The sequence below is a fragment of the Hippocampus guttulatus genome, chromosome 8, assembly GCF_054856545.1.
Source record: "Hippocampus guttulatus isolate MCC_2025c chromosome 8, RoL_Hgut_1.0, whole genome shotgun sequence".
Classification (NCBI taxonomy): Eukaryota; Metazoa; Chordata; class Actinopteri; order Syngnathiformes; family Syngnathidae; genus Hippocampus; species Hippocampus guttulatus.
The window spans coordinates 4,248,392-4,276,294 of NC_141268.1; the positions used below are offsets into that span (position 1 = coordinate 4,248,392).

General features: G+C 43.3%; 1 protein-coding gene across 5 annotated transcripts in view; it reads left to right on the plus strand.

The window, feature by feature from the left end:
• The window catches only part of fhit (fragile histidine triad diadenosine triphosphatase), a 214,057-nt gene that overhangs the window by 165,344 nt on the left and 20,810 nt on the right, over positions 1–27,903 (plus strand). For all 5 annotated transcript variants that reach the window (XM_086117877.1, XM_086117874.1, XM_086117875.1 and 2 more), the window contains exons 6-7: positions 1,508–1,537; positions 13,550–13,618. In XM_086117877.1, the coding sequence (XP_085974003.1) occupies positions 1,508–1,537; positions 13,550–13,618 (99 nt within the window). The remainder of the gene's footprint in view (positions 1–1,507; positions 1,538–13,549; positions 13,619–27,903) is intronic.

Consider the following 27,903-nt stretch of genomic DNA (forward strand, 5'->3'; position numbering starts at 1 on the left):
ATGTCTGCTATTTCGGGGATCCACTTATTCTTGTTTTCACTGTTACGCACGAAGCAGTTCCCTTTTTCCTGCTTCGTGCGTAACATGACACCAACACGTTCAAGTGACTTGTTAGTTACTGTAGACCACATTGTGATTGTGTGCGCCACACGTCCAGTTTCTCATCATAAGTAGGAGGGCACTGTCTTCCTATTGGTCATTGCTGAAGAACCAATCAAAAGTTGTAGTACATGTCACACTATGCGGCAAGATGAACAAAAATTCTGACATGCCAGCCATTCTTTGTCGTGAAACCTTCCAGACACATCGCGACGAATCATTTCGTATGTCACACTACACTGTCTGTGACACGTCAAGACAATTCAAAGTCGGCGACCAGGCACTATATTTGTCTGTGACATGTCTGACATCGGCTCAACTCCTCTCAAAGTAGCATACCGTCTGCTCTCTCCACACCTTGTCCTGTGATTCACGTGATGCATTCAGAAACATTTAGAACTAACATTGCTCAGCTTTTATTGTTTTATAAAAGATGCTTACACAATTTATATTTCACCCAATTGAGTTGCATGGCCTTTTCGAAAAATGGCAGCCATTCTCTGTGATCACTCTGTTTTTGCACCACGCACCACTTTTGTGTTAAGACATATTTGGATGGACTGTCAAGGTCGCAGCGCAGCGACATGGAGATAACTATCTCACTGGCAGTCCTCCTACTGACTGTCTCACGGTGAATGTAGCAGTTAGTAGGGGGTCAGCATAGTCAAGCCAGCCGCCTCAATGGTTATTCCTAGGCTCCTACGCAAGGTACTTCGAGGGTCAACTTCAAAATAAAAGTGAAACAAGTTATACGGTACATGGATATCAATGCTTGACTTTGATTTTATTTGGAAGTTGGCCCTCGGAAGCAATCTTTATGGTGGCTTCCATCACTTCGAATTGGGGCCGGCCTGAGCGCAATGTAGTTGACTGGTTGAGCAGCAATATGGTTAATACACAAATGTGAAGTGACAGTCTTGTATCTGCTGCGCAATTTAATATTTTCGGTGTGCATAGGGGCAACCACGCACTGCTTATGTGCACCCCTTGATTATCCTAAGTCATTATCCTGCATTACAGCAGCGCTGAATTCAAGTCTGAGCATTTTGCAAGCCTTTTGCCTTTTTTGGACTATTGTATCCAATCCGTGGGCGTGGATGGTTGTTCGTCTCTGTGTGCCCTGCGATTGGCTGGCGACTGATTCAGGATGTCCCCCGCCTACTGCCCGGAGACGGCTGGGATAGGCTCCAGCACCCCCCGCGACCCTAGTGAGGATCAAGCGGTTCGGAAAATGGATGGATGTATCCAATCCACAAACCGCACAAATGTCACCCTTCTGTGTCAGAGACACATTTTGACATGTGTCATGCATAAAACAGTGGTGGAAAATGGATTATGAGGGAAGAGCACCTTCAAATACTATAGAATTTCTGAATCTTTTCTAATGACATCTTTATGTTCCCTCTAGGATGGTCCTGAAGCCGGACAAACTGTGAAGGTGAGAAATAAATATTTCACAACTTTTTAATATGTCATGAGGATTCCGCAATAGTTCGACAGCATTAAATAACCATTGTATTTTATTTCCAGTTCCAAACTCTTGGCATTGATGAATTATTTAGAGTCATATTCTAAATAGTGGCAAGGTTCACATTAAACCGAACTTTGATGCTTTTTGTGGTACATAATATGCAGTAAGTATGCCATCATACACCACTTAAATAGTCGTCTTAACCAAATAAACAACCAAAGATAGTTTCGTTTCACTCTACTCCCATTTTTGTCCTACTTTTTATTTTCGTGCGATCATCGTGGAAGTCCAAGCATTGCACGTAAGAGGAAGTCTCTCTTTGTTGACTTAAACAACTCCAAAACCTCTGTCTTCAACTTTGTACAGTTTTTGGGACAGCAACTTCTTGCTCTTGCATTTGTTTTTGTGTTGGATATTATGTGGTGTCTGATGGTTTGTGTGCGCACAAGTTAGCAACATTTCTTGTCAGTTCTCTAATATTTTCCATCTGGGAATTTGGTACTCCTCTGTACAGTATACACACACACGGACACGCACACACACACATACACATATGTGTTTTGGTGTATTTTCAGGATGTCCGTTTGTTCATTCGACATATGGGTACATGCCTTTCCCGTGGTCCTACCGGCTCCAAAAAAATATGGTAACCATGAAAAAAATCAGGAAGACACCCATCTATTCAGATTTTGGCTCGAACATATATATTTTTTGATTTATGACAAAATTACTACATATGAGGACATGAACAGGTTTTTGGGAATTATGGAAACAATCACCTCAAACACACTGGCATTTCATGTTTTTGTGAATTTGAGCCCCCTGGATACACAAATATTTCAAGTATGTATGACTTATGAAGACCAGCTAAGAATAAAGTCTGTCTTTTTTGATTGACTCCTGTAACTTTTCTTATTTAAATACCAGCAGTATATGTTAGGCACAGGTGTCCAATAGTCATGCTCGGGCACGGGGAGAACTCTACAAAGGAAGGAAGCCTCGATTCAAACTAACAGTTGTTATGCCCTGTCATCACCAAAGACAGGCTGCATAAGGTGTCAAGCAGTGATGGGTTCATTGTGGATGAGCCCCCGGCCCTCAAGTCATTCACAGCTTTAAGATAGAACACCATTTCTTCCGTTTTCTTTACATCGGCATAAGATAGAGTCACATCACTGAGCAAAGTTACAGATCTCAGAATGGTAAGATGCTGAACTCTCATCTTTGTGCAGAAAGCCCAAGATGGCAGTGCCATCTGAAAATTTGATGAGATAGTTATCAGCAGGATGGACCTTGATACAATTGTTGGTTTATAATGTGAGAGGGCACAGGGGGAACTGACACATCTGTGGGGATAACCAGTGCTGAAGAGTCTGAACTCTGAGAGGACACTGTTATCTCTGATATGCTGCACACAGTTAGTTAGAAAGGACGTGAACCATTTCAGAATGCAGCGATTAACATGCCTGTTCTTCAATTTACTCAGGGAGCCTCAGTAAACATGGCTGCTGCGTATTAAACGCTGAGCTAAAATCGAGATACCAAACATGTCTTCCAGATGTTTGGTGACCAGATATGTAATAGTATTGACAAAATAGTCTGTGTTACTGCTCTACTTATTGGCAAACTGAAAAAAGGATTGAGCAGTGAGTCGACCTCCTTCTTGAGTGAGGATACCAATATTCTCTCAAAACATTTGATTTTATTTGACACTAAGATGGCAATATTTTCTCAAAACATTTGATTGTACTTGATGTTAGCGCAACAGGGCGAGTGTCAATATTTTCCTTTGGACAGAGTTTTGTGGATCCCACAATTATAACTGATTTCTTCCAGCACGTGCAGATGCTGTGCTGATCTACAGATTTTGAGAGGAAACAGTGCAGGTGTCAACTCCTCCGCACGGATTTTTAGAAGAAATGCAGAAATGCCATCTGGCACTGTGGCTCCCTGGCCAACTGTGTTTGAAAAATGACTGGACCTCATCAGGGTCAATCAAGACTCTGGCGTCCTTGTCGGTGACTCATATACAAATCCAATTCCAAGGAAGTTTGTACGTTGTGTGAAACAAAAATAAAAACAGAATACAATGATTGGCAAATCATCCATCCATCCATCCATTGTCTGATCCCCTTATCCTCACAAAGGTCGCGGGAGGCGCTGGAGCCTATCCCAGCTGTCCTTGGGCAGTAGGCGCGGGACACTGAACAGGTTGCCAGCCAATCGCAGGGCACACACAGACGAACAACCATCCACGCTGACACTCACACCTCAGGACAATTTAGAGTGATTCATTAACCTGCCATCAATGTTTCTGGAACGTGGGAGGAAACCGGATTACCCTCAAAAAACACACACAGGCACAGGGAGAACATGCATATGCCACAAAGGAAGGAATCAAACCCTGAGCCTCTGCACTGTGCAGCCAATGCCCTAACAGGTGTCCAAAGTCGGTCCTCAAGGGCCGCTGTCCTGCCTGTTTTCCAGCTCTCCAAGGAGGAGCACACCTGATTCAAATCATCAGGATCATTCTGATGCTGCTTCAGAGCTGGCTGAGCAGCTGCTCATCTGAATCAGGTGTGTTGCAGCTGCGAGAGATGGAAAACAGCCAGGACAGTGGCCCTCCAGGCCCGTAGCTGGACATGCCTGCCCGAACCAGTTGACCACCACTTTTTTTTTACATATATATTTATATTGCTCAAAAAAATAGGGAACACTGAAGTTTTACCGTGCTGTTTCAGTGTTCCCTTTATTTTTTGGAGCAGTTTATAAATATATAGTATATATTAGAGCTGGGCGGCCCGGTAGTCCAGTGGTTAGCACGTCGACTTCACAGTGCAGAGGTACCGGGTTCAATTCTGGCTCCGGCCTCCCTGTGTGGAGTTTGCATGTTCTCCCCGGGCCTGCGTGGGTTTTCTCCGGGTACTCCGGTTTCCTCCCACATTCCAAAAACATGCATGGCAGGCTGATTGAACTCTCTAGAATTGTCCCTAGGTGTGAATGTGAGCGTGGATGGTTGTTTGTCTCTGTGTGCCCTGCGATTGGCTGGCAACCGATTCAGGGTGTCCCCCGCCTACTGCCCGAAGACAGCTGGGATAGGCTCCAGCATCCCCCGCGACCCTAGTGAGGATTAAGCGGTTCGGAAAATGGATGGATGGATATTAGAGCTGTCAAACGATTGAAATATTTAATCAAATTAAAATGCAACTGTCATAATTAACACAAATTCACAACAAATTAATCGTGATTACTCACGCATTTTTTATCATTTCAGAATTTCCTTTTATATATTTTTGTCCTATTTTTCCCCATTTTAATGCTCTCATCAAGGTGGAACTTTGAATCAGTTTTCTATGTGCAAAATGAAAATATTTACTGAAATAACAATTTCGATTTTCAATTTTACATGAACATTTATCACTTGGAGCAGTTATTCACACATAATCTCTCACACAATATAACTGTCCATCAACAACAGTAAAAAAAATATCTTGTCACACAACAGCTGCTTTAACAGCTCTTTTTATGGAATCAAAACAGAGCAATATAACATTATAAAGTGCACATCTAAGGTAAACTAGTATTCATCCGATAGTGGATTTAAGCCATGGTTGCATCGTTCGTTTTTCTCAAGTTTGCTTTGAACACAGCAGTAAGGCTATGTTGATTCTGTTGGTCCTTCTTGCGCGGAAGTCTCTCTACGGTTTTGTGTTGACATCATTTCGGATGACTACACTTGGTTCGATGACAACACTGGAGACGTTTTATTTTCGCAAGGTCGCTACCACTGCACCACTGAACTTTCGTTGTCATGTCACCGCCTCTGCGCACCCTCACTGTCAGACGAACACAGAGAAGCTCCACCGGCTTTATTTATATGGACACGGAACACTGTAACCTTCCACACAAAATAGTTCCAAACAAGTAACAATTGCGTCAGTGGCATACATCGTATTCGACAGGCTGCCTGCACTTCATTCACCAGAAGCTCATCAACCTAGTCTCTTATTTCTCTCCCGAAACAGTGTCTTCTCCCGCTTGGTATACCTTAGCCTTCTCCGCTACGTACAATTTCTGTACATAGCTTGTAATGGAGGCTCTCGCTGGCAATCTGTAGTGGAGTCGTTAGCTGCAATGCGAATGATTTCAGCTTGAGTCGAGCTCTGGACAATGTTGACAGGCTTGCATGCAGTATCCATACATTTAGCTATGGCTTCAGCAAATTTGTTCTTCGTCGTGTCATCCATTTTCTTCGGTTTGAAATGATCCATAGCTGTCTGTCTGAGACGAGGGGGCGGACTACTCACATCAGCTGTGTGCTTGGCCATTAAGTGGTATTTCAGACTCAAGGTGCTATGATGATAGCTCAGTTTACGACTGCAAAACACACAGATAACTTTGGTCTTGTCAGTGGAGCAATCTGGCAACTTTTTAAAAGTAAACTTTCCATTCATAAACTCTTTAAGTATCCGTTTTCGGTGTCTCGCGCTGCCGTGGCTGGCAAAACAAACGTGCTGGACCTATGCAGCATGCTTGTTGTTTTGTTTCTGGTTTATTTATAGAGCAACGTAACATCCGCTCTGACGTGTGCCGCATTAATCTCGCAAGAAAAAATTGAATACCATTAAAATTCATTTAAATTAATGCCAATAAAAACACGCTAAACTGACAGCTCTAATAATATATGTATATATATATATATATATATATATATATATATATATATATATATATATATATTCATCCATTCATTTTCCGAACCGCTTAATCCTCACTAGGGTCGCGGGGGGTGCTGGAGCCTATCCCAGCCGTCTTCGGGCAGTAGGCGGGGGACACCCTGAATCGGTTGCCAGCCAATTGCAGGGCACACAGAGACGAACAACCATCCACGCCTACACTAACACCTAGGGACAATTTAGAGTAGTCAATCAGCCTGCCATGCATGTTTTTGGAACGTGGGAGGAAACCGGAGTACCTGGAGAAAACCCACGCAGGCCCGGGGAGAACATGCAAACTCCACACAGGGAGGCCGGAGCTGGAATTGAAACCTCTGCACTGTGAAGTCGACGTGCTAACCACTGGACTACCGGGCCTGGGTTTTCGTTCCTCCCTTTAATCATCCCTCACCGGGTTAATTTTGTGGTGTCAGGAGGCAAAATAACAAAACCAGAGTGTAGCCAAACAATGCATTTTCTTTTCTTAACGGGATATTTCACTCCAACACTATTTTCATAGCAACACTGTCACTTGGTGTACAGTCAGAGAATATCAAGTGCCTGTGGACACCCATTAAGAATAACAATAATAATCATACATTTCATTTCCCTAATGATCAATCCAACTCGTTCAGAAAGCTGTCTGTGTTCTGTTTCTTGGCTGATGGCTAGGATTTCTAAAAGTAACATTTTTGTGATTGTTATTAACACTGTATTTACCGCACAATAAGGCACCCCTAAAAGTATTCAATTTTCTCAAAAGCCGACAGTGCGCCTTATAATCCGATACATCTTTTATATGGATCAGCATTCTGATTTATTGGATGCATCACGCAACCTTAGCCGCGATTGTGGCTGCTATTCTATGTGCCTTGTAATGTATTGTGTCAAATACTCAAAAACAATCTTAAAATAGGCATTCATCGAAGGTGCGCCTTATACTCCGAAGCGCCTTATAGTGCGGAAAATACAGTCTTTTATTTTATCATCGTAACAATTTTTGTGTTGTGAAATACTAATGTTGAGCTACTAATCACCAAGACATTAAAAATACAAAGAAACAGTGATGTCATTTTTATTTGATTGATGGCCAGTCTTATCTGCAACAGCCAATCACTGCGTTACAGAAAACGAGGCTCGGTCTGCAGGTGTATAGGCAATGAATATGTCAATGTTTGCATCCGAGAGTCCTTCACAGTGCCGCATTGTGTAATATGGCAAGACATGTCATGTGTTTTGTCCTTTATGGCGGATGCGCTTCTCTCGTGAAGTGACATCCTTTTTGTCGTGAGCGCCTCTATGAAGAGGAAAACACGCGAAAATGTGTAATATTCAAGATTTAATCTCGGTGGCTACGGTCTCCATTTTGCCAGGTGTCATTGTTCGAATGATCCTATATTCGTGAGTGAAGAAAAAAAAATAATGGGAACTGGGTTATATAAATCATGTGGTGTATATCTAGCACACATATTCACCACTTCATTCATGCACGTAAAGGCAGCATCTGAGATAAATCACTTTTTCTGCTTCAGACATTTGTTTCAAGGTAAACCGATGCATTAATGCAGATTTCATGCAAATTATCTCATTATATCGAAAATTCACATGAAAAAGCAGATGCTGCCAGCATGCCAACAATGTCTTATTTATTACATTTTTTAAACATTATGTTGGCCTGCCTTGCAAATTCATCATCGTGTAGCAATGACAAACAATGCTTGCCAATTAGGTTATTATGTCTTCGATGATAAATAAACACGCCAAAAAAAAAAAGCAACCCAACAATTACTGTAGACGACCACACTACGTTTGAGGGTGTAAATCAGACAGATGACAGATGATGTTCAAAATAAACTCTGTGAGTACCCCGAATTACAGCCAGATTATCATATAGTTTAAACCCTGAAACACATTTAAAGGTTGTGTAGAGGTCTACCCTTTCTTGATGATAAATTCTAAATTTTATGGTTATTTCTATTCAGACAAAGATTGCAAAACACACATCAAATTAGCAATGCAGTGACAGTACTTTAATGCCCTTTCTCTGTAAAATGACTGTAAACAGATGTTATTAAACTCACTAAATTAATCTGACTGATGGGTGGAATGATTTCTTTTCAAAAATGCTGTTGTCAATCATCAGCTGTGCAAATCATGACGACAAAGCAAGTGATTAAATAAATTCGAACTGCTTAGTTGATGTTTTGCCTGCACGCTGACCAAATCACCGTCTTGCAGGGATGTACAGAGCCCCCAAATCAGCCTGCGGATAGAGGCCCCCACTAATTAAAGCAGAAGACCAGAAAATATTAAATCTCGATCTTATACATATTCACACAATGTACTATATGTGGCTATAGAGAGAATGTTGATGGTGTGGAAGCTATTAATTCAAAAGGCCAACAAATGAATTTGTGAGGAAAGAAACATAACATTTAAAGAAATGCTCGGTGCTACGCCCTCTCGTGACCTCAAAACAGGTCATCAGCAGCATTTACTTGTAGTTTTCTTAATTTCTTGACGGTAGCTTCATCCTGCCTTCATTCTATTTACTGTCAAGCACTGACAATGTATTCCATCCATCCATCTTCTACCGCTTATCCGGGGCCGGGTCGCGGGGGCAGCAGCTTTAGCAGGGAAGCCCAGACTTCCCTTTCCCTAGCTACTTCTTCCAGCTCTCCCCGGGGGATCCCGAGGCGTTCCCAGGCCAGCTGGGTGACATAATCTCTCCAGCGTGTCCTTGTCGTCCTCAGGGTCTCCTCCCGGTGGAGGCGTTCAGGGGGCATCCGAATCAGATGCCCAAGCCACCTCATCTGGCTCCTCTCGATGTGGAGGAGAAGCGGCTCGACTCTGAGCCCCTCCCGGATGACCAAGCTTCTCACCTTATCTCTAAGGGAGAGCCCGGACACCCTGCGGAGAAAACTCATTTCGGCCGCTTGTATCCGGGATCTCGTTATTTCGGTCACGACCCATAGCTCGTGACCATAGATGAGGGTCGGAAAGAAGATCGGCTGGTAAATTGAGAGCTTCGCCCTTTGGCTCAGCTCCTTCTTTACCACATCAGACCGATACAACGTCCGCATCACAGCAGACGCTGCACCGATCCGCCTGTCGATCTCTCTCTCCCTCCTGCCCTCACTCATGTACAAGACCCCAAGATACTTAAACTCCTCCACTTGGGGCAAGATCTCCTCCCCAACCCAGAGGGGGCACTCCACCCTTTTCCGACTGAGGACCATTGTTTCAGATTTGGAGGTGCTGATTTTCATCCCAACCGCTTCACACTCGGCTGCGAAATGCTCCAATGTATTCCACAGACTTCTATTTTTTTTTCTTTCATGAAGTGAACTTTATTTTGTATGGAGCATTACCGCACATACAGATATTTTTCAACAAAAACATTCACGTTGGCCTTTTAGTATAGTTTGGGGTAACGACTTCAGAAAAAAAAACGTTTGTTGAGAGATGAGGAAAACCGTGTGTGTGTGTGTGTGTTTGTGTGTGTGTGTGGTTTTTAAGTTGTGTGTCACTCATCATTCGCCCTTTGGCTCAGCTCCTTCTTTACCACATCAGACCGATACAACGTCCGCATCACAGCAGACACCATTTTCCAAATGAAGAACAGGTTTAAGACCACCTGGCAGCACCCCGGCTCCAAACACTGGCATCTCCTGGACTATGTGATTGTCCGTCAAAAGGACATACGGGATGTCCTCATCACCCGTGTCATGCGCGGAGCTGAGTGTTGGACTGACCATCTCATGGTCAGATCCAAACTCCTCATGAGCATTCAACCCCGTCATCCAAGGACAGCTCCCAACAAAAGGCTCAACTGTGCAGCATTGAACAACCCCACCACCAGAGCCAACCTCCGGCGACTCCTTGCTGAAAACCTTGATAAGATCCCGGAGGAATCAGGTGACTGGCCAGCTCTGCACCAGGCTATCCAGAGCACAGCTTCGGAGGTGCTTGGCCAGTCAAGGAGACGCCACCAGGATTGGTTTGACTGCAACTCAACCGAGATACATACACTTCTGAAAGCAAAGCATGAGGCCCATAAAGCTCTCCTGTCCTGCCCTACATCTCTCACCCGTAAAGCCACCTTTTCTGCAGTTAGAACAGTGACCCAGCGAGCACTCCGTATCATGGAGGACACCTGGTGGGTGCAGAAGGCAAATGAGATCCAAAATCTGGCAGACTGTAACAACACCCAGGGCTTCTACAATGCCATCAAAGCACTGTATGGTCCCAAGAAGCGGGCAATTGCTCCAGTCCGATCAGCTGATGGCTCTGCACTCCTCAAGGACCACCATGAGATCCTTGCCCGTTGGGCAAACCACTTTGAACATCTTCTCAACCATACCAACCCTGTCAACCCACACATTCTGGACAATCTTCCAGACCTGCCAACAATCATGAGCCTCGACGCCCCACCATCCTATTCTGAAACCCAGCAAGCCATTGCGGGCCTAAAGAACAACAAGAGCGCTGGACCCGATGGCATCCCTGCAGAGGTTTTCAAACACGGAGGTTATCTCCTCACGCGCCGACTGCACCTCCTGATTCAAAACATCTGGGAACATGGGACCGTCCCGCAGGATTGGAAGGATGCTAACATCGTTGTTATCTATAAGCAGAAAGGGGACAGAGCAGCCTGTGGGAATAGCCGAGGAATCTCTCTCCTCTCCACCACAGGAAAGATCTTGGCCAAAATCATGCTCAGCAGGCTGGTCGAGCACATCTCAGAAGGTGTGCTTCCAGAAACCCAGTGTGGCTACCGGAAGACTAGATCCACCATTGACATGATCTTTGTTTTAAGACAGCTAATGGAGAAAAGCAGAGAACATCACAAGGACCTGTACATAGCCTTCATCGATCTCAGCAAAGCCTTTGACACCATTAACCGTGGGTTGCTCTGGAAACACCTCTCCAAACTTGGGGTGCCACCCAAGTTTCTCTGCATCCTCCAGCAGCTGCATGATGGGATGCAAGCCAGAGTGCTCATCGGAGGACTCCAGTCAGAGCTCTTCAAGGTGAAAGTCGGGGTGAAGCAGGGCTGTGTCTTGGCTCCAGTGCTTTTTAACATCCTCCTCTCTGCCACCACGTGCCTCTTCCACCGTGGCATGGGACATGAAGACGGTGTCCATATGGAATACCGCCTAGACGGAAGCCTCTTCAACATCAGACGGCTCCAGGCTCACACAAAGACAAAATCTGTCAGATCTGTGAGCTTCAGTATGCTGATGACTGCACTATACTAGCTCACAGTTCAAACTCTATGCAGCACGCCCTCTACACCATTTCCAATCTGTACCAATCCTTTGGTCTTCAGATCAACATTAAAAAAACTGAGGTCATGTTCCAACTCGCTACCCCAACTTCCACATCCCCCAGCTTTCACATTAATGGCACTCCACTAAACGTAGTGGACCATTTCACCTACCTTGGCTCCACTTTATCTTCAAACTGTTCCCTTGACACTGAAGTCCACACCCGTATTAATAAAGCATCATCATCCTTTGGTCGCCTACGCAGCAGGGTCTTTGAAAACCGAAACCTGAAGACTTGTACCAAGATTGCTGTGTACAACGCAGTGTGTCTCTCCACTCTGCTCTACGGGTCAGAGTCATGGACTCCATATCGCCAGCACATTACTACCTTGGAAGCCTTCCACATCCGCTGCCTGCAAAAGATCCTTGGCCTGTCCTGGGAAGATCGAATTCCCCATACAGACATCCTCAAAAGCACCAATTCCATCTGCATGGAAGCGGCCGTGGCGAAAAAACATCTTCGGTGGATTGGACACACCATTCGCATGCCAGACAACTGCCTGCCCCGCCAGGTCCTCTATGGCCAACTGAGAGGTGCAAAGCGTTCTGCTGGGGGCCAAAAGCGGCGCCTCAAGGACTACAGCAGGGACCTCCTAAAGCGAGCCAACGTCAACCCCACGCAGCTTGAAACACTTGCACTCAACAGACCAACCTGGCAGATCACTTGTGCTACTGCAATCTCTGAAATACACAAAATTAACCAAGCCAGACGAACCGAGAAACGCATTCAACGACACCAGCGGGCAGCTGGTACCCCCCTGGTATCCGGTTTCCCTTGCTCCATCTGTGGTCGAGTCTGCGGCTCAAGAATCGGTCTCTATGCCCACGAGAAGTGGCACCAGCGACAGAGTTGCTGACCCCCCCCCCCCCCCTACCCATCCTCCCCTCCCTTGGAGCAAGTGTCATCATCAGACATGATGGACAGCTAGAAAAAAAGAAAAAAAAAGTGTGTGTGGTTTTTAAGTTGTGTGTCACTCATCATACATATATGTTTTTTTAAAAAAACAACTATCCCTTGTGTGTGCCAATTACCTTTTCGACAATGGTAGGATTGAGTGCAATTTATGTCATCCATGGATGATCGAAAATATTCCATGCCACGAGAATGCTGAGGAACCATGACATATTGTTGAGCCAAAAATTCCTTTTAATGGCGCCAGCAATGCCTCTTAACAGCAGCAAAAAAATAATCATACAGTGGCTTGCCAGGTTCACATATTCAACTCCTAATATGAACAATACATGAATTCATTTTGTCTCACAGTCTCGTTATAGACAAGCATTGTACCGAGTCAGTACATGAACATGTAACGTCTCAAAGGGTTAAAGAAATTAAGTATCAAAAAACGCCTCGCACTGCAGTTGCTTTTTCAACTGTGTGATTGCCCAAAATGCGCTTGATAGCCAATAGATGTGTTTTCATTTGGGCAGAATTTTTTATTTTTTTTTAATCCCACTGTGTGTGCTTGGATCTTTTTCACACTGGAAGTAGGAAGATATACATTTGGAAAATATCCATGTACACTACATGTGGGCTTAACCTAAGTATTTAGTCAATTAAAAAAGTGTCTTGAGGACATTACCATATCACCCTTGCAGAGAAACAAATCACAGTTAATCATAATAGCTGCCAGGTTTGTGCCAACAAGGGAATAGTCACCGGAAACAGTTGGATAGGAGTGGTGTTGTGAAAGTAAATCAATTACATCCTTAAAATGTGTCAGATTAAAGAGGCTCTATGGTGTGCACACATCATGCATGATGGAATTAATGGTTACGCTCCTGTGATTTGTAGCAAAGGAGTAGCACTGTTTTGCTTGTCTAACGTTCTGTGAATTAATGACAAGCCACGACAGAAACACTCTGTCAAAAACATATCTGCCGTTGTACACCGCACAGCTCTTTAACAATTGGTTTCTCTTATTTGTTTTCAGCATGTCCATGTCCATGTGCTTCCCAGGAAGGCAGGCGACTTTGAACGCAACGATAGTGTCTATGATGAGGTATGAGTTGCTCTTTTGTGCTTTTGGATTCATACGATTCATTACGAAAAGCTACATCTGACTTGCACTTGACCTCACCTGCTAAGGGAGTTGGAAGAAGTAATACAGATCTCTCTCTCTCTCTCTCTCTTTCTCTCTCTTATAATATGCACATGTTCCATCACCTTTCTATATCATTACACCCTTGCACTCAGACATATAATTTTTTTTGTTCCTCTCAAACTAATGAATCCCAACAGAACATAGGACCGATTTATATCACTATATGTTGTGTGTGCCAGGTGTGCGTGTTGTGTTGCAGGCTACCTTAGAAGTCATCCTGCATTTGTTGAACAGTAGTCTGCAATTATTATGTTTTGTTAAAAGATGGCTGTGTGGATTAGAAATGATATAAGAATTGGGGCCTATCTAAAAATAAGTAAGTGAATAAGTAAATAAATAAATAAATTGCAAACCCGTTATCTGTCTGTAATGAATCAGTCGGTAGTAATCCAGAATTTCCCAATGGCCACTACACCCCTGCTGGTGACTTTAGCTAATGGGCAATGTAATCGTATGAAGAGATTATGGTCAATTAAAATGCATCATATGCATTATTCATTAGAATAATCTTGGACTTTGGGACTGGCACGAAAAAAGAAACCATCTTATGGACAATGAAGACAAAACAAGGGCAGTGAAATGAGAAACAGGTTTACAAACAGGTTAAGACCTCAAAATTACAACATACACAGATACTTAGCCCCACAAGCATGCCATTTGCTCTCACACACACACACACACACACACACACACACAAAACATGCACACACACTCTGATGAACTGTATTAAAAAAGACATTGGCAAGGCACAGAGAAACCATATGAGGAGTGTGGGTGGGGGGTGGGGGCACGAAAGCATCTGCCAATGACTGTTTCAATGGCGAAACTATCTGGTGGGGGTGGGATTGATCGCAGAGGCCAGTCGGGAGAGCTGGTGAGGCGAATAGTGCTGAGGGCTCTTCTTTTGTCTTCTCATTTGGCCTTTTCCTTTTTCAAGAAGCTTTTTAAAGACATGTGTTTTTGTTTTTTTATTCATTTCTGTTAGCTTAGGTGCTTACTTTTTTCCAGTGGTATGCCCTCAGAACCCCATGGCCTTCCCTGCTGGCCCAAAAATAACCAGAATTACAGATCTACAGTACATTTACAACTTGCGAAAAATTTTCATAATTTCCAACAGTCTCTTGTCTTCATTTCAAAGCATGTTTCCATTCTCTAATGTTTTTTTTTTGTTTTGTCCAATCGGATTTCACCTTCAATGTTTTGCCTTGCAAATATTCATTTGCCCAATGGTTTCACAATCTCAAGTGCAGGTCTTGACCACACACACACACACACACACAAACAAACACACACACACACACACACAAACACACTTTTTTAGAATCATGAAGGCCCCCGACTGATGGCTAATTTTTTTCCTCTCCTTGGTTCCCTCATTGGTTCAGGTATGTTAAACGTCTGAGTGGTGGAATTCGATGTGCATCGAAGCTTGATTTCCGAATGAGGACGATGATTAATAAATTCACCTTAAGGCGCACTTTTCCAAAAAATCTGGACTTTATGAGGCTCTAAATCAGTCAACATTGTTGCTGGCTGGTGTGTTTCAACACAGAAACTGATTTTTCAAAGCACTTTTAGAGTAGTATACATGAGTGGCACAGTTAGTTTAAACAGACGGAGGAGCAAAGAAAGGAGCTCAACTGCTTTTGCACCAGTATCTCATGTGAGTATGATGTACTTTATTTGTATTTATTATTGATATTTAGTGAGATCGTTGTTATATTAATAATATTGATGGTGAACTGTTATATCGTAGTGTAGAGGTTTGGATTTGATGTCATGTTATTGGAAGGTAAAGGTAACTGTGTTTTGCTTTCCCCCTCAAATAGGTGAAATGCCTCTGTCTCTTATATGATGTCACACAGTTAAATAGCATTTTTTTACATTATTTGGTGATGTGATGTGATGTGATGGATTAGGTCATTTAAATACCCACTGAAGGCCCAGGTCCAAAACTCACCACCTGCCACTGCTTTTTTTTCCACATATCACATGACAGAGACGAGCGTTTTGAAAGAGGTATGAGCGGATACATCTGAAAACTAAGGGAAAAAAAGCAAGTGAACATGTGCAGGTTGTGGTTGTCTTGATTGACCCAACTCACAGTTATCATAGTTATGTTTTATCGTGTTTTCAAAAATAATGGTTTACCATTACAACATTACAATACAAATATTATCAGAGTGGAACTTGCAACTGACGTTATGCTTCAAGCTCTACTGATACGTAATGCCAATATAATTCACTCACTACTCATGAAGTAATACACATGTGGTTCCTAATAACTTTAATTAAACATCTGAATTTGAACAAATGTGAGATGCGCTATACAGCCCTGAGGAACGAGACTCTCCGAACCAGTGAACCACAACATTTCAATAAGAAAATAATGAACATGCCTTTCAGGGTGTTTTAAATTTCAATGTGACATTTTGAATTTGTAACAAGAGTCTGTAGCAAATGAATATCAATGACTTGCAAGTTTGATATGAATATTCTAATAACCATGGTTCATAAAATATATACATGTATTTCTTTCTCTATTCAGTCATTGTGCCCGAAGGGAGATATTAAATCTGCCATTCCACAGAAGTCCCAGTAGCAAATGGGTTTGTTTTGAATTTGCATGTGATCATAAGGGTTATTGAGAGAACAATGGTCCTTTTTGCCATTTATATTTTTTATGTTATGCCTGCTAGATGTATATATTTTTCTTTAGAATGCGTAATTGTCTCATATTTCAAGCACTCATACCAAGCCGAGTGTTTTCTAAAGCCCACTTTCAGCAAATTTCTTTGCTGATGAATACGGCCAATCAGAAAATGAGAGAGTGGCTGTTTTCTTTCTGTGGCCAAATGGAATAGATGGATTTGGGATGTCCATATAACTTAATATGTCAGCATATAAACTGCTTGTATAGGTACCATTAATGATCAAGACTCAAATGTGTGTGTGTGTGTGCGTGTGTGCGTGTGTGTGTGTGTGTGTGTGTGTGTGTGTGTGTGTGTGTGTGTGTGTGTGTATATATATATACATATATATAATATGAAGTATACATTAGAACACTCTTTGTCTAAATTTGGTAAAGGTTAGATATGGGTCAGACTGATCGAGTGCAAGTTACTTTAAGGAACTGGGGCGTAAAACATTAGGTGATCAAGGTATCAAAAAAGGGATTTCAAAGTCATGATCATTTTGATCCAGATTACAGTTTCCAGAATTGGGCGTTTTAATTCTAAATGCTTTGGACCATGAGCTTTTCCTTTGCATTGCCATACTTGTCTTTTCCCATCTTATTTTCTTCATTTGTAGCACCTGAACAAAAAGCCTTTTGAATGTGTCAATTGTCCGAATACATTTGAGCTCTGAAAATGGAGGTATTCTTTCTTAAAATTCCTAGGCATTTACTTAGTGTCATTTTTCAAAGACAAAAGTGACGCCTCTTGCCATTGGCTGGCCTTCACCACGACTCTCCGCCTTCCATCTCCACATCATTTTTAAAAATGTCCACCACAGTGTCTCCAAATGTCCTCCACTGACCTTCAAGGTCACATGGAAGCAGTGGAAGTTGCCCCCCTGCAACCATCCATCCCATTTCTTTTAAATAAGGCCTGTCTTCCTCATTAAAGCATCCCTCAAACTGGCTGCCATTACGTTCGTCTTCAAACAAAAACGTACCTCACCATTTACATTTCAAGAAAATTCCACCCACAAACCAGGTGATGACAAGAACTCATAAATTGAGTTCATGTGATCCACAAATAACATTTTAATTTACATCAAGCAACCTTAACTCACTCGCTTAGATAATGCCGCTATATTTCTCATTTCCCCACAGTCCAGCTCTTCCAAAGCGTGTTCACATTTCCATCCCTCAATTTGTAGCTTTGTGAACTTAAAAAGCATTTATGTATGTCATTGTCCAGTGGAGACTGTCCCTGTTGTGCAGGAGCATAGATGAGGACATGATACAAGCCTGCAGTTAGGCTGTTTTTAATTTCTTCAGGGAATCCGACAGGAGCTTTGCTCAATCAGGGGGGATATTTTAAACATATCTTTCCCCCTCATTTTACAGCATGTCTAATAATAATAATAAATGCTCTTGCGATGCGGAGGCCCAGTCTCATTCGGCTGGGTCGTCACAGTGCGTAGAGCCGATCAGCTTCACCAGGGCCCGCCAATGACCACGGTCATGAGCCAGGTCCACTGCATCCTCCAGGGTAAGGCCCTGGTGTTTGAGATCCTCCCTGATGACATCAAGCCATCTGGTGTGGGGTCTGCCACGTGGCCTTTTCCAGCCCACTGTCGCTGGATCAAATGAGAAGATGGCACGAGTTAGGTGTTCCGGGGGTAATCGGAGGAGATGTCCAAGCCAACGGATGCGCCTCTGAGCGGCCAGTCGGGATGCAGGGGGCTGAAGAGTATGTTTTCGGAGGTCTGAGTTGGCAACATGGAGGTGCCAGCTGATGTTCAGGATGCTTCTGAGTGACCTGCTGTCAAAGCCGTCGATCCTCTTGGCCAGGGTCTTGTTTAAAGGCCAGGATTTTGCACCACACAGGAGGATGGGAAGAACTGCTGAGTTATAAATGCGCATCTTGGTCTTTTGGGACACTGAGTGGTGGCACCAGAGGGGCCGCCACAGTGAGTGCATAGCCGCGGCCGCGAGGGCGCGTCTGCGGTCAATCTATGGCTTGAGATCGCCGCTGCTCGTAATAGTGGAGCCCAGGTAGATGATGGAATTGACGAATTGCACTTCGTCTGTGCCAAAGAACAGGAGGGCGGGGTGGGGCGTCACCGATATACTTAATTTTGGTTTTCTGCCAGCTTACTTGGAGGCCCAGTTTTGCTGCTTCTGTTTGGTATCTGGAGAGAGCACTGCTGAGGTCTTGGAGGGAGTTGCTGAACAGGGTGGTGTCATCAGTGTATTCAAGGTCGGTCAGGTGGAAGTTGCCGAACGACACGCCTGAGACTTGCTCCCGGACTAGGTCCGGAGCGGCCACGCAGCCCTGTCTGACCCCGCTGTTAATGGGGAACCACTCTGAGTCCTTCCCATTCACATGAACACAGCTCTCTGAGTTGTTGTAGAGTCACTGGAACAATGTGGTTATTTTGGGTGGCACTCCAAGGTATTTCAGAGTGTTCCAAAGGGAGAGGTGGTCAACTGTATCAAAGGCAGCTTTGAGATCTATGAAGGCTATAAAGAGATGTTGGTACTTCTGAAACTCTCTGACCTTCTCAACAATGAGTCTAACTGCGGAGATGTGATCTATAGTGGACCAGTTGGGCATGAAGCCAGCTTGTTGGGGGCAGCGATGGCTTCGAATGGCAGGAAGGGTGCGGGTGAGAAGGATCCGGCTGAACAGTTTTGCGGGTATGGAGAGCAGTGAGATGCCTCTGTAGTTGTTGCAGAGTTGCTTGTCGCCTTTCCGCTTCCAGAATGGCAGGATGATGCCTCGGGTCCAGTCTGTGGGGGGCTGTTCTGCCACCCACACATGGTTAACGATGTGGGTGAGCCACTGGGCCATGGAGTCACCCAGCTCTGCAGTGATGGCACAGATTCCAGGGGCCTTGTGATTTTTTAGTGATTTTATTGCTGCTCTGACCTCGTCGATTGTGACTGGGTCAGTTTTGCAGTTGGGGTTGTGGGTGGTGGACTTGGCAGCAGTAACAAGACAGGGGTCGGAAGGAGGTTGCTGAAGTGCTCTTTCCAGCGTTCAAGGCAGTCTATTTCAGTGGTGATGCGATTTCCACTGGCATCCTTCATGAGGATGGTCTTGATGCGTGGTCCGATACGGGCTTGGCGCAGCATTTGAAAGACCTGTCTAAGGTCGTTGCGCTGTGCTGCTGATTCCATGCGTTCAGCCTCTTCTCCCCAGTATCTATCCCTGTCAGTTGCAATTGCTGCATTTCGTGCTGCATTCAGCCTCCGGTACTCTGTGATATCACCGTGCAGGCGAGCAGCACGGCGGCGGTCCATGATGTCGAGGGTCAGCTGTGAGATCCATGGTTGTTTGGGAAGAGATCTTGATCTTCCCAATACATCCTGGGCAGACTGGTTGACCTTTAGTTTGAAAGTCTCCCAGTCCGCGATGTCATCATCGGCCAGGGCGGTGAACGCATTGGTGATGGAGTGGCGATATGCAGAGGCAGTGGTGGGGTCACAGAGTCTGGAAGACATTAAGCATGGTTGTGGCCTGATAGATGGGTCTGCTCATATTTTAAGTCGTAGCTGGGCAACCAACAGGCGGTGGTCAGTGTTGCCCAACTGTGCTCCTCTGAAGACCCTGCAGTTGGTGACGGAGGATCGCCAGCGGCGGGAGATGATGATGTGGTCTATCGCCTTCCGGGTTCTTCCATCAGGACTATACCAGGTCCAGTGATGGATCTGCTTGCAGGGGAACCATGTGTCGGTGATACAGAGGTTATTTGAATGGCAGAGGAGAAGCAGACGTTTGCTGTTATCATTTGTGGTGTTGTCGACAAAGGTGGTGCCAATGGGTTGTGGGGGGTTTGGTGAGATGGTCCTTCTCTGGAGGAGGAAGAGAAGGTTGCATTGGCGTCAGTGAGGATGATGACAATGTCATGTGGTGGGGTTTGGCTAACGACCTGATGGAGTTGGTCGAAGAAGGTGTCCTTCACTGTATCATCGGCGACATCTGTGGGGGCGTAAGCAACGATGACTGTCATCTTGCCATGTCGGTGGAGGAACCGTGCAGACAGGAGTCGATTGTTAATTGGGATCCAGTTGATGATAAGTGATTGGCGTGTATGTTTGGACATGGCCAGCGCAACTCCATGGAGGCATGGAGTTGCAAATGACTTTTGCAGCATGTCGATATGGTGCAAATGACTTTGACTTTTTTTTTTTTAATGACTTTGCAAATGACTTTTTATGTACAAAAGGGAGTTGGCTGAAAGTCTTTGGGAAATTCTTCCATCTCTGGTCCCGTATAGGAGTGGGAATAGATTAGTAAACAGTGGGACGTTGAGAGGATGTCCTGGGATGGGAATAGAGGACATTGCCAAACTCCCTGGCTGATCAGTACCCTCTCCATATTCTGAAATAGCAAGACTCCCTTGGGGTAATATGGACAATTCAATGAAACGAGACGATTGTGCGCAATGAGCACCCATACGTAATACCGTGATATTGTGGCGTTGAGTGAATAGTTGACTTAGCAGGCTTGCTTTTTAGTCTGAACTTTGGGGGATGGTAATGAGAGTGATGTCTCTTAGTTTTTCATCGATTTTAGATTTCTCATTCTGCTGTTTTATATTGATATTTCTTGCTTCTGGTTGCTTGTAGATAAAAAAGGGAATGTGACGAGAACTAGCAGATGGTTGCCGGAGAGATAGTTTGAGGCGGAAAATGTGAAGTTTTGTAGCCATATCGAAGAACATAAAATCAGCTACAGAATGTCTGTGCTGACTGTTTGTGGGAGTGTGGAGGTGGGTTCATCTGTATTGATGATTTAGTGCATGGATGTCCAAACTTTTTGGATTGAAGACCACATTTGGTGAGTGCAGCTTCCAGTTGCTCTTATTCGCGATCGACATAATGGGCACCCCCTGCTTTAATTTTTCACAGCGTTGGTTCCCAGTTACTTTGTCATGGTTTGCTTGTTTCATCTTGTACTGCCCCTTGAAAGTGAATTCCTTCTTGAAAACAACCACAGCCTTTTAGCAAATTCGACAGACACGGTTGTTTTGTATATAATTGAAAAATAAATCCCAATTTCCACTTTTCATGGAAATGACAGCCCTCTCTGTCAAGTTTCCATTTCTTTGCTAGTCTCCATTTTAGAAATGGGCTGGAAAGGGCCACACAAGGACCATGCAGCGAGGCGTGTGTTCGCAAATTCACCTAACACGACTCTGAGAGCGGCAAAACGCACTCCGAGCGCAATTCCGAAAAGCACCCGAGAGTGCGGCCACAGGTCTGCCGCCATCCTCTTTTGACATATAAAATTGTTTTTTGCACATGGGTATTTTCTACTGTTGTCAACAATGCTGACATGATAATTTTTTTGCCAGATGCTGCGGGTTGGTGTCAATTTAAACACGGACGCATTTGGCCCCCGGGCTGGACTTTTAGACAGGCTTGATTTACAATTGTATTTCATTTAGAATTTGCTTTCGTGCAGTCTTTTGTTTTGTTTTGGTGAGGGGTGGGGGCAATCTGTTTTTTAACATTAAGGACTCTAATAATGAGATGATACCTAGGTTTGAAAGTAGCTTGGGGCAGAGCAGTTGATGGTTTTATTCCAGGGGGATAGTAGACGGCGGTGACAGTGATGGGCCGATGTGTGTGGATTTTCATTTTGATGGCAACATATTCATTTCCTTTCTGTTTCCTTTGGCAAAGACCAAAATCAACATCACTCGAGTCAATTTTTTTTTCTTATCAGGATTGCTGCTCCTCCTTCGTGTATGCCGTTCTTTCCTTATGAATTTGTGATTTGTTTGATAGCAGTGTTTCATTTCTGGAAGCCACGGAAGTGTTCTTTTCACTGAGCAGTTACTTCCCTTGCTTCTTCTTCTTCCTCTCATATTAATATGTAGAAAGGTTGGAGTATCCGTTCATGAAAATAGCCAAAATAAGTAAATGAATAAAGATACGTGTTTGCCTTTGTTGAGGAGGATGTTGTGAGATTTCATACATTGATGTCTGTGTGTGCTTCCGAATGCTTTTGACTACTTTTGAGATCATCACATCGCGAACTGCGGTGGGTGCCGTCATCGGGGTGCGGACTGAGGGGTTTAACGGTGATGGGTTTTCCAGTTGAGGGTCTGATGCAAGGTGTTTTTTTTTCACCCACAAGCATCAACAAACACAACCGTTAACGACATTCAGAAGCAAAACAGAGAAACTTAAAGAAACTTGGAAAAATGTAAACAATTTAAACACATTAGCAGAAAACTTGAAAAACATTTAAGAGTAAATAAATAAGAGAAGAAAAAAACGAAAATAAAATGATTGTAAATTGTTTGGAAGGCCTCAATCAAATGTATGAGCGGGTAAGCTTAGTTTTTCAGATGGTTCGTGGTTGACTGGTTAGCATGTTCACCTTACAGTGCAGAGGTGCAGTGTATGCATGCTCTCCCCGGGGCCTGCCTGGGTTTTCTCCGGGTACTCCACTTTCCTCCCACATTGTAAAAACATCATGGAACACACTAAATTGTCCTTCGGTGTGATTGTGAGCGTGAATGGTTGTTCGTCTATGTGTGTCCTGCGATTGGCTGGCAACCGGTTCAGGGTGTCCCCCCCAAGAGAGCTGGGTCAGCACGCCTGCGACCCTCGTAAGGATAAGCGGATTAGAAAATGTAATGGATGCATGATGAATCAGTTTTAAATAGCATTATATCCAAATTTCCAACCCTTTAACGTACATAAACAAGACATTATTTCAAATTGACAATATGGATCGTGCACAACGATATATTAATATTCAGTTCCTGGTTTGGTCTGTAACATATACAGTGTTCAGCAATATTGGAAGGAACGCCAGACTGCACACAGGCTGGTCTCTAGTTGGCTCCAGGCTACAAATACGAGCTGAGGTTGATAAATTTATGTGATCGGTCGTGAAAAGCATTGATATATGGCGAAAACGTTTCCACATATCAGAGCATCACTCGTCTATAAGCCTCTGAGCAAGGCACTGACCCCACCACCTGTAAGTGAAGACGTGTGGCCCTCTTTGCATGTCGATTTCTGACATCTCTCCTTGCATGCCTGCATGTGTGTTATCTGGTTTGTTCTGTTGTGTGAAACCTAAATATATAGCAGAGTTTGAGTTTGTTTGTTTTTTTGTTTTTAGCGCAATTGTAATTCAGATTAAATTACAAATCAAAAATTGTCATGAGCTTCCTGCTACATGGGGACCACTTGGATAATGAATAAACTTCAATGGGTGCTTGGATATGTGTCTAGATTCCCTTCTATGGTGGCGACACAACCTGAATTTGGACTCGTCGGAATGTGCTGTAGTCTATCAACGCCGTACACTAACACAGTAGTACATTCATCAATCCGGTAAATATTTTTAGGCCATAAATATAAAACAATGAACCATGTATGCTCACTGTTCAAAATCTTGAAACCTCATTGTCAGGAATATAATAAACCAAGGGCTGCCTGTAATTTGCATTTATATTCATGCCAAGGGCATAATGTATTGTTGTCTGAACTATAGTTGTTTACATTGCTGTTTTTACCCACTTAGAGCTGATTTTATACTCTGTACGCAAAAGGTTATCAGCTGTTGTGTGTTCCTTAAATGCCCAAAACCTTGTGTTAATCCTGTGATTAATATACGGTAGAAGTAGACACCAATCATTCAATTACTTGTCGTCTAGTTGGAAGGCCAAGGTTGGTCTTGGGTGTGGGGGGCCGTTGACCCAATGTCATCTCATTCGGGATTCCTGCAAATGGGAATTTTCTGCTCAAACCTTCTACCATGGCATGTTACAAGTATATTGATCGTTGCCCACAGTTTCCTAGAGTTTTTCTTTATTTTTTTTTCCTGCTTCAGTTGTAGATGGTACAGAGGTCAAGTTGACCCCTGGGTCACCATGTGAGGTCACTGCTTAATGAAAGTGTATCCTGTTTGACATATGATTGTGGTCTGCGCGATGTCCAACACCCAGGCAGCACAGGAGAAAATGGGGTTTCCAGAGGTTAATCAACTGCAATTTCTTTCTCTTTCTCTGGCCTGATATTGCTTTCCCAACTGTGAATGATTGGTGCTGAGAGGGCTCCATTGCTACATACAGTGTCTGTATAGAATCCAGTATTTCCAACCCCAATCTACTTTTTTGTACGACTTTAGACGGTGCCGTCGGTACTTCCACACTTAAGGGCTTTCTTTTGTTATCATTGTGGACTGAAAGGTCAAAGTGTTTAGCACCATTCCACAAAAAAAATCATTTGTAAATGTTTGAGGGACTTTTTTTGCAATGAAAATATGTTAATAATTATATAAATCCCTTGTGTTGGGTTCCAGTCAAAAATGGTCATTTTAAATGTTTTATCATTGCAAGTTGTGGTTAATTTGAATGATTTCATGACTTTGTCCACTCAGAGGTTTGAACACACACAACCGGCCTTATATTATATTCAAATCTTGTACACTCTTTGTGTAAAAAATAAAAAATAAAAAAGAATGGGAGAGACAACAGTTACTGTAAAAAGCTGAGCTCAGGCATTTGTCAGATGACGCACCATGCATGCACCCAAGACTCACACAACTTTTCGTATACTTAACAAAAAAAACAACAACAATAAACTCAAATAAAAATAATTAATTTTGAGGCTTTGCCCACAGTTTGTTGTGTGGTAGTACAATGCAAGATCAATATATCATCAGTGAAGTTCTTGATACATTTTTGATGGTAAAAACACACTAATGAGGTGGGGAGAGGCCAGGAAAATGACAGTGAGGATAGATTAGGTGAAGAAATTCAACATGACATGGAGTGTAACCTAGTCCTAGAAATAACTGATGAGGAGAAATCCAATGATGAAGATAACGACACACTGCGGTTGTTGTCACATTCAAATCAAAGAATGACAACCAATCCTGATCTATATCCCCATCCCATTGGTATAAGAATATATGGGTGAATGGGTGCCGTTGTAAAGCGCCATATGCCATTTATCTGAGAAACAAGGTATGCTGTCAAATGTCACCAGGAGTGTCACGTTTGATCTGTTTGGGAACAACAGGTGGCTCTGTAGGGCTCATCCTGCTCCTCCCTCCCTCCTGCCTGCTTTGTGGGGTTCTCCACCACCACCACATTCGTGACAAACAAGACTCCAGGACCTACAAAATATTACATATCCCGGAATGATGACATCAACTCTTTGCTTTGAGCTGCTCTTGATTGAATCCATTGTAACCACTGTGGAAAATTTGGAAAGGGACACAAATTGGCAAAGTGAGTTGCACCTTGCTAACCCAGAACAATATCAACACATGCATTGGTCTGTTGTTGTCCAGCTGGTGTAGACAAATCCAGAATAAAACTGTCCAAGCAATTTATGGGACCACAAAAGTTCGGGCCAAGTGTGAAGCCGTCCCCGAGAAGTGCAGTCCACGTGTTTAAATATTTATGGGTGAAATTATTAACACATTATCATTTCACATGTTATTTTCACATTTAACCACAAGAGGCTGCTCTAGACCTGTGTTAATAAAACCACGATGAGTCTGACGAAAGCGACGTAGAAGAGGAAGCGCTGCATCTTCTACCTGGTGGAGTTGTTTTAAAATGACACAGAGGATGACGATTTCATTGGATTTAGTGACTTGGAGTGACATTGATGCTTTGGTGAACTTGTTAGCATGTTCTTTATGCTATAGTTATCTGAATAACTCTTAATATGTTACTTGAAAATACCAGGCACGTTCTCAGTTCATCGTTTATGCATCATGTAACGTTAGCATATCGTACACTTATTCAGCGTGTTGTTTTCTATTTTATTTTTATTTTAAATTGCCTTTAAGATGGCATGTATGTTCTTGGTGTTGGATTTTATCAAATACATTTCCCCCCAAAATGTGACTCCAGTGCGACTAATATATGATTTTTTAATTCGTTATTGTACATTTTATGGTTGGTGCGACCTATACTCCGGAGCGACTTATAGTCCGGAAAATACAGTAATCACCATTAAATCAAAGTAGTGTATAAAATGTGTAAAGTTGTACGTTCCGATATTTGCATTCCGCATTATAATTGTATGTTGCATGTGAGTACTGTGGCCCTGGTAGGTGCTTTTTGTTGTTGTTGCAGGGTGAATTTTAAGGTGGTTTCTCTTCACATCATATTAATGTGACTACAAATTTTCATTCTGAATTCATGCACTGCGACTTTTTTTTTCTACGTATTATGTGGGAGGTGTACGATTCCATGACTGATTAAAATCCAATCCTTGCGCTTGGGTAGGATTGCTGAAAGGTGGGAATGGTTTAACAAATAAAGTGCGAAAATGGGCTGCTGAGGGAATTACCTGCTGTTGTAAGCAGGAGGAGGAGGGGGAGATAGAGAAAGAATAAATTAGTCCAAAGGCTTTTGAGAATGAGTTTTCGCCCCCTGAAACACAAACCTCTGCAATACTTTGCCAGCAGATACAACCCCCAACCCGCCAAAGTATTTATATGGTGATAATTCATGTGATGGGTGGAGATGGACCAGCCTCAAAGTGCTTTGTGCATTAAAGAGGCTCTTCAACAGTGTGAGAGTGTATTTAGGGCATGGATGCAGACTGTACTTTTTGTGTTGTGTATCTCGTAAAGCCTATACAAGTTATTTACTCAGAACACTGTGCTCATGACCTAACGCGTTTGAAGTTGGTACGGCAAAAGTAAAGCCAGTGTGTATTGGTCAGTTTTGCCCAGCATCCATGCTTGTGCACCACACATGCGGACGAGTCATGGTTTGCATGACAGGCATAGATGAAATAAAAATCAAATGATTCATAATCAAACTCAGGACGCCATTAGTGTTGTAGTTGTTTGTGATAGCCATTTTCAGACTCCTCGCAGGTGACCAGAAAGTGACTGCCGCTGAATTCTTTTTCACTAATTACTGTAATATGATATATTGTCGACGTTTGGTGAGCGTATTTGGACCAGGTGTGCTCCCACTGACTGGAAATGAATTTTCAGTTTGCACAACAACAATTTATGTATTATGTATGCATGAAATCCATCTTTGGTTACACTGCAACACTGGATTCTGTTTAATCCTTTCAAGGACAGCGGTTATTACAGTGGACAGCTTATCATGTTATCAGGTTGCATGAAAGGGTTAAGGTGAGCCAGTTTAAGATAAAAAGAAAAACTTCAACATAGTGATCACACCGATGTTTTGTCATCTTCATCGTCATGTGCTGGCGGGGTGCCGCTTGCGCTCCGCTCACATTAATTATGAATATAGCCTAAAATCAGCAGCTTGGTATTTCGTTTTTATTTTGCATTAAAAAGTTAAATGTATTAAGTGTAACAAATTTTTGGAAGGGTAGGACCTGAGTGGCTTCATAATGGCTTAATAGAGGAACACGTCCCTGGGGGCGAGGAGAAAAATCGCCTATTGTGTGCAATTTTTGAAAATAAGTCCTGTGACAAATAAGAGAGTGGCCACTTGTACGCCTTTAACGTAAGTGGTGGGAGGAGGGG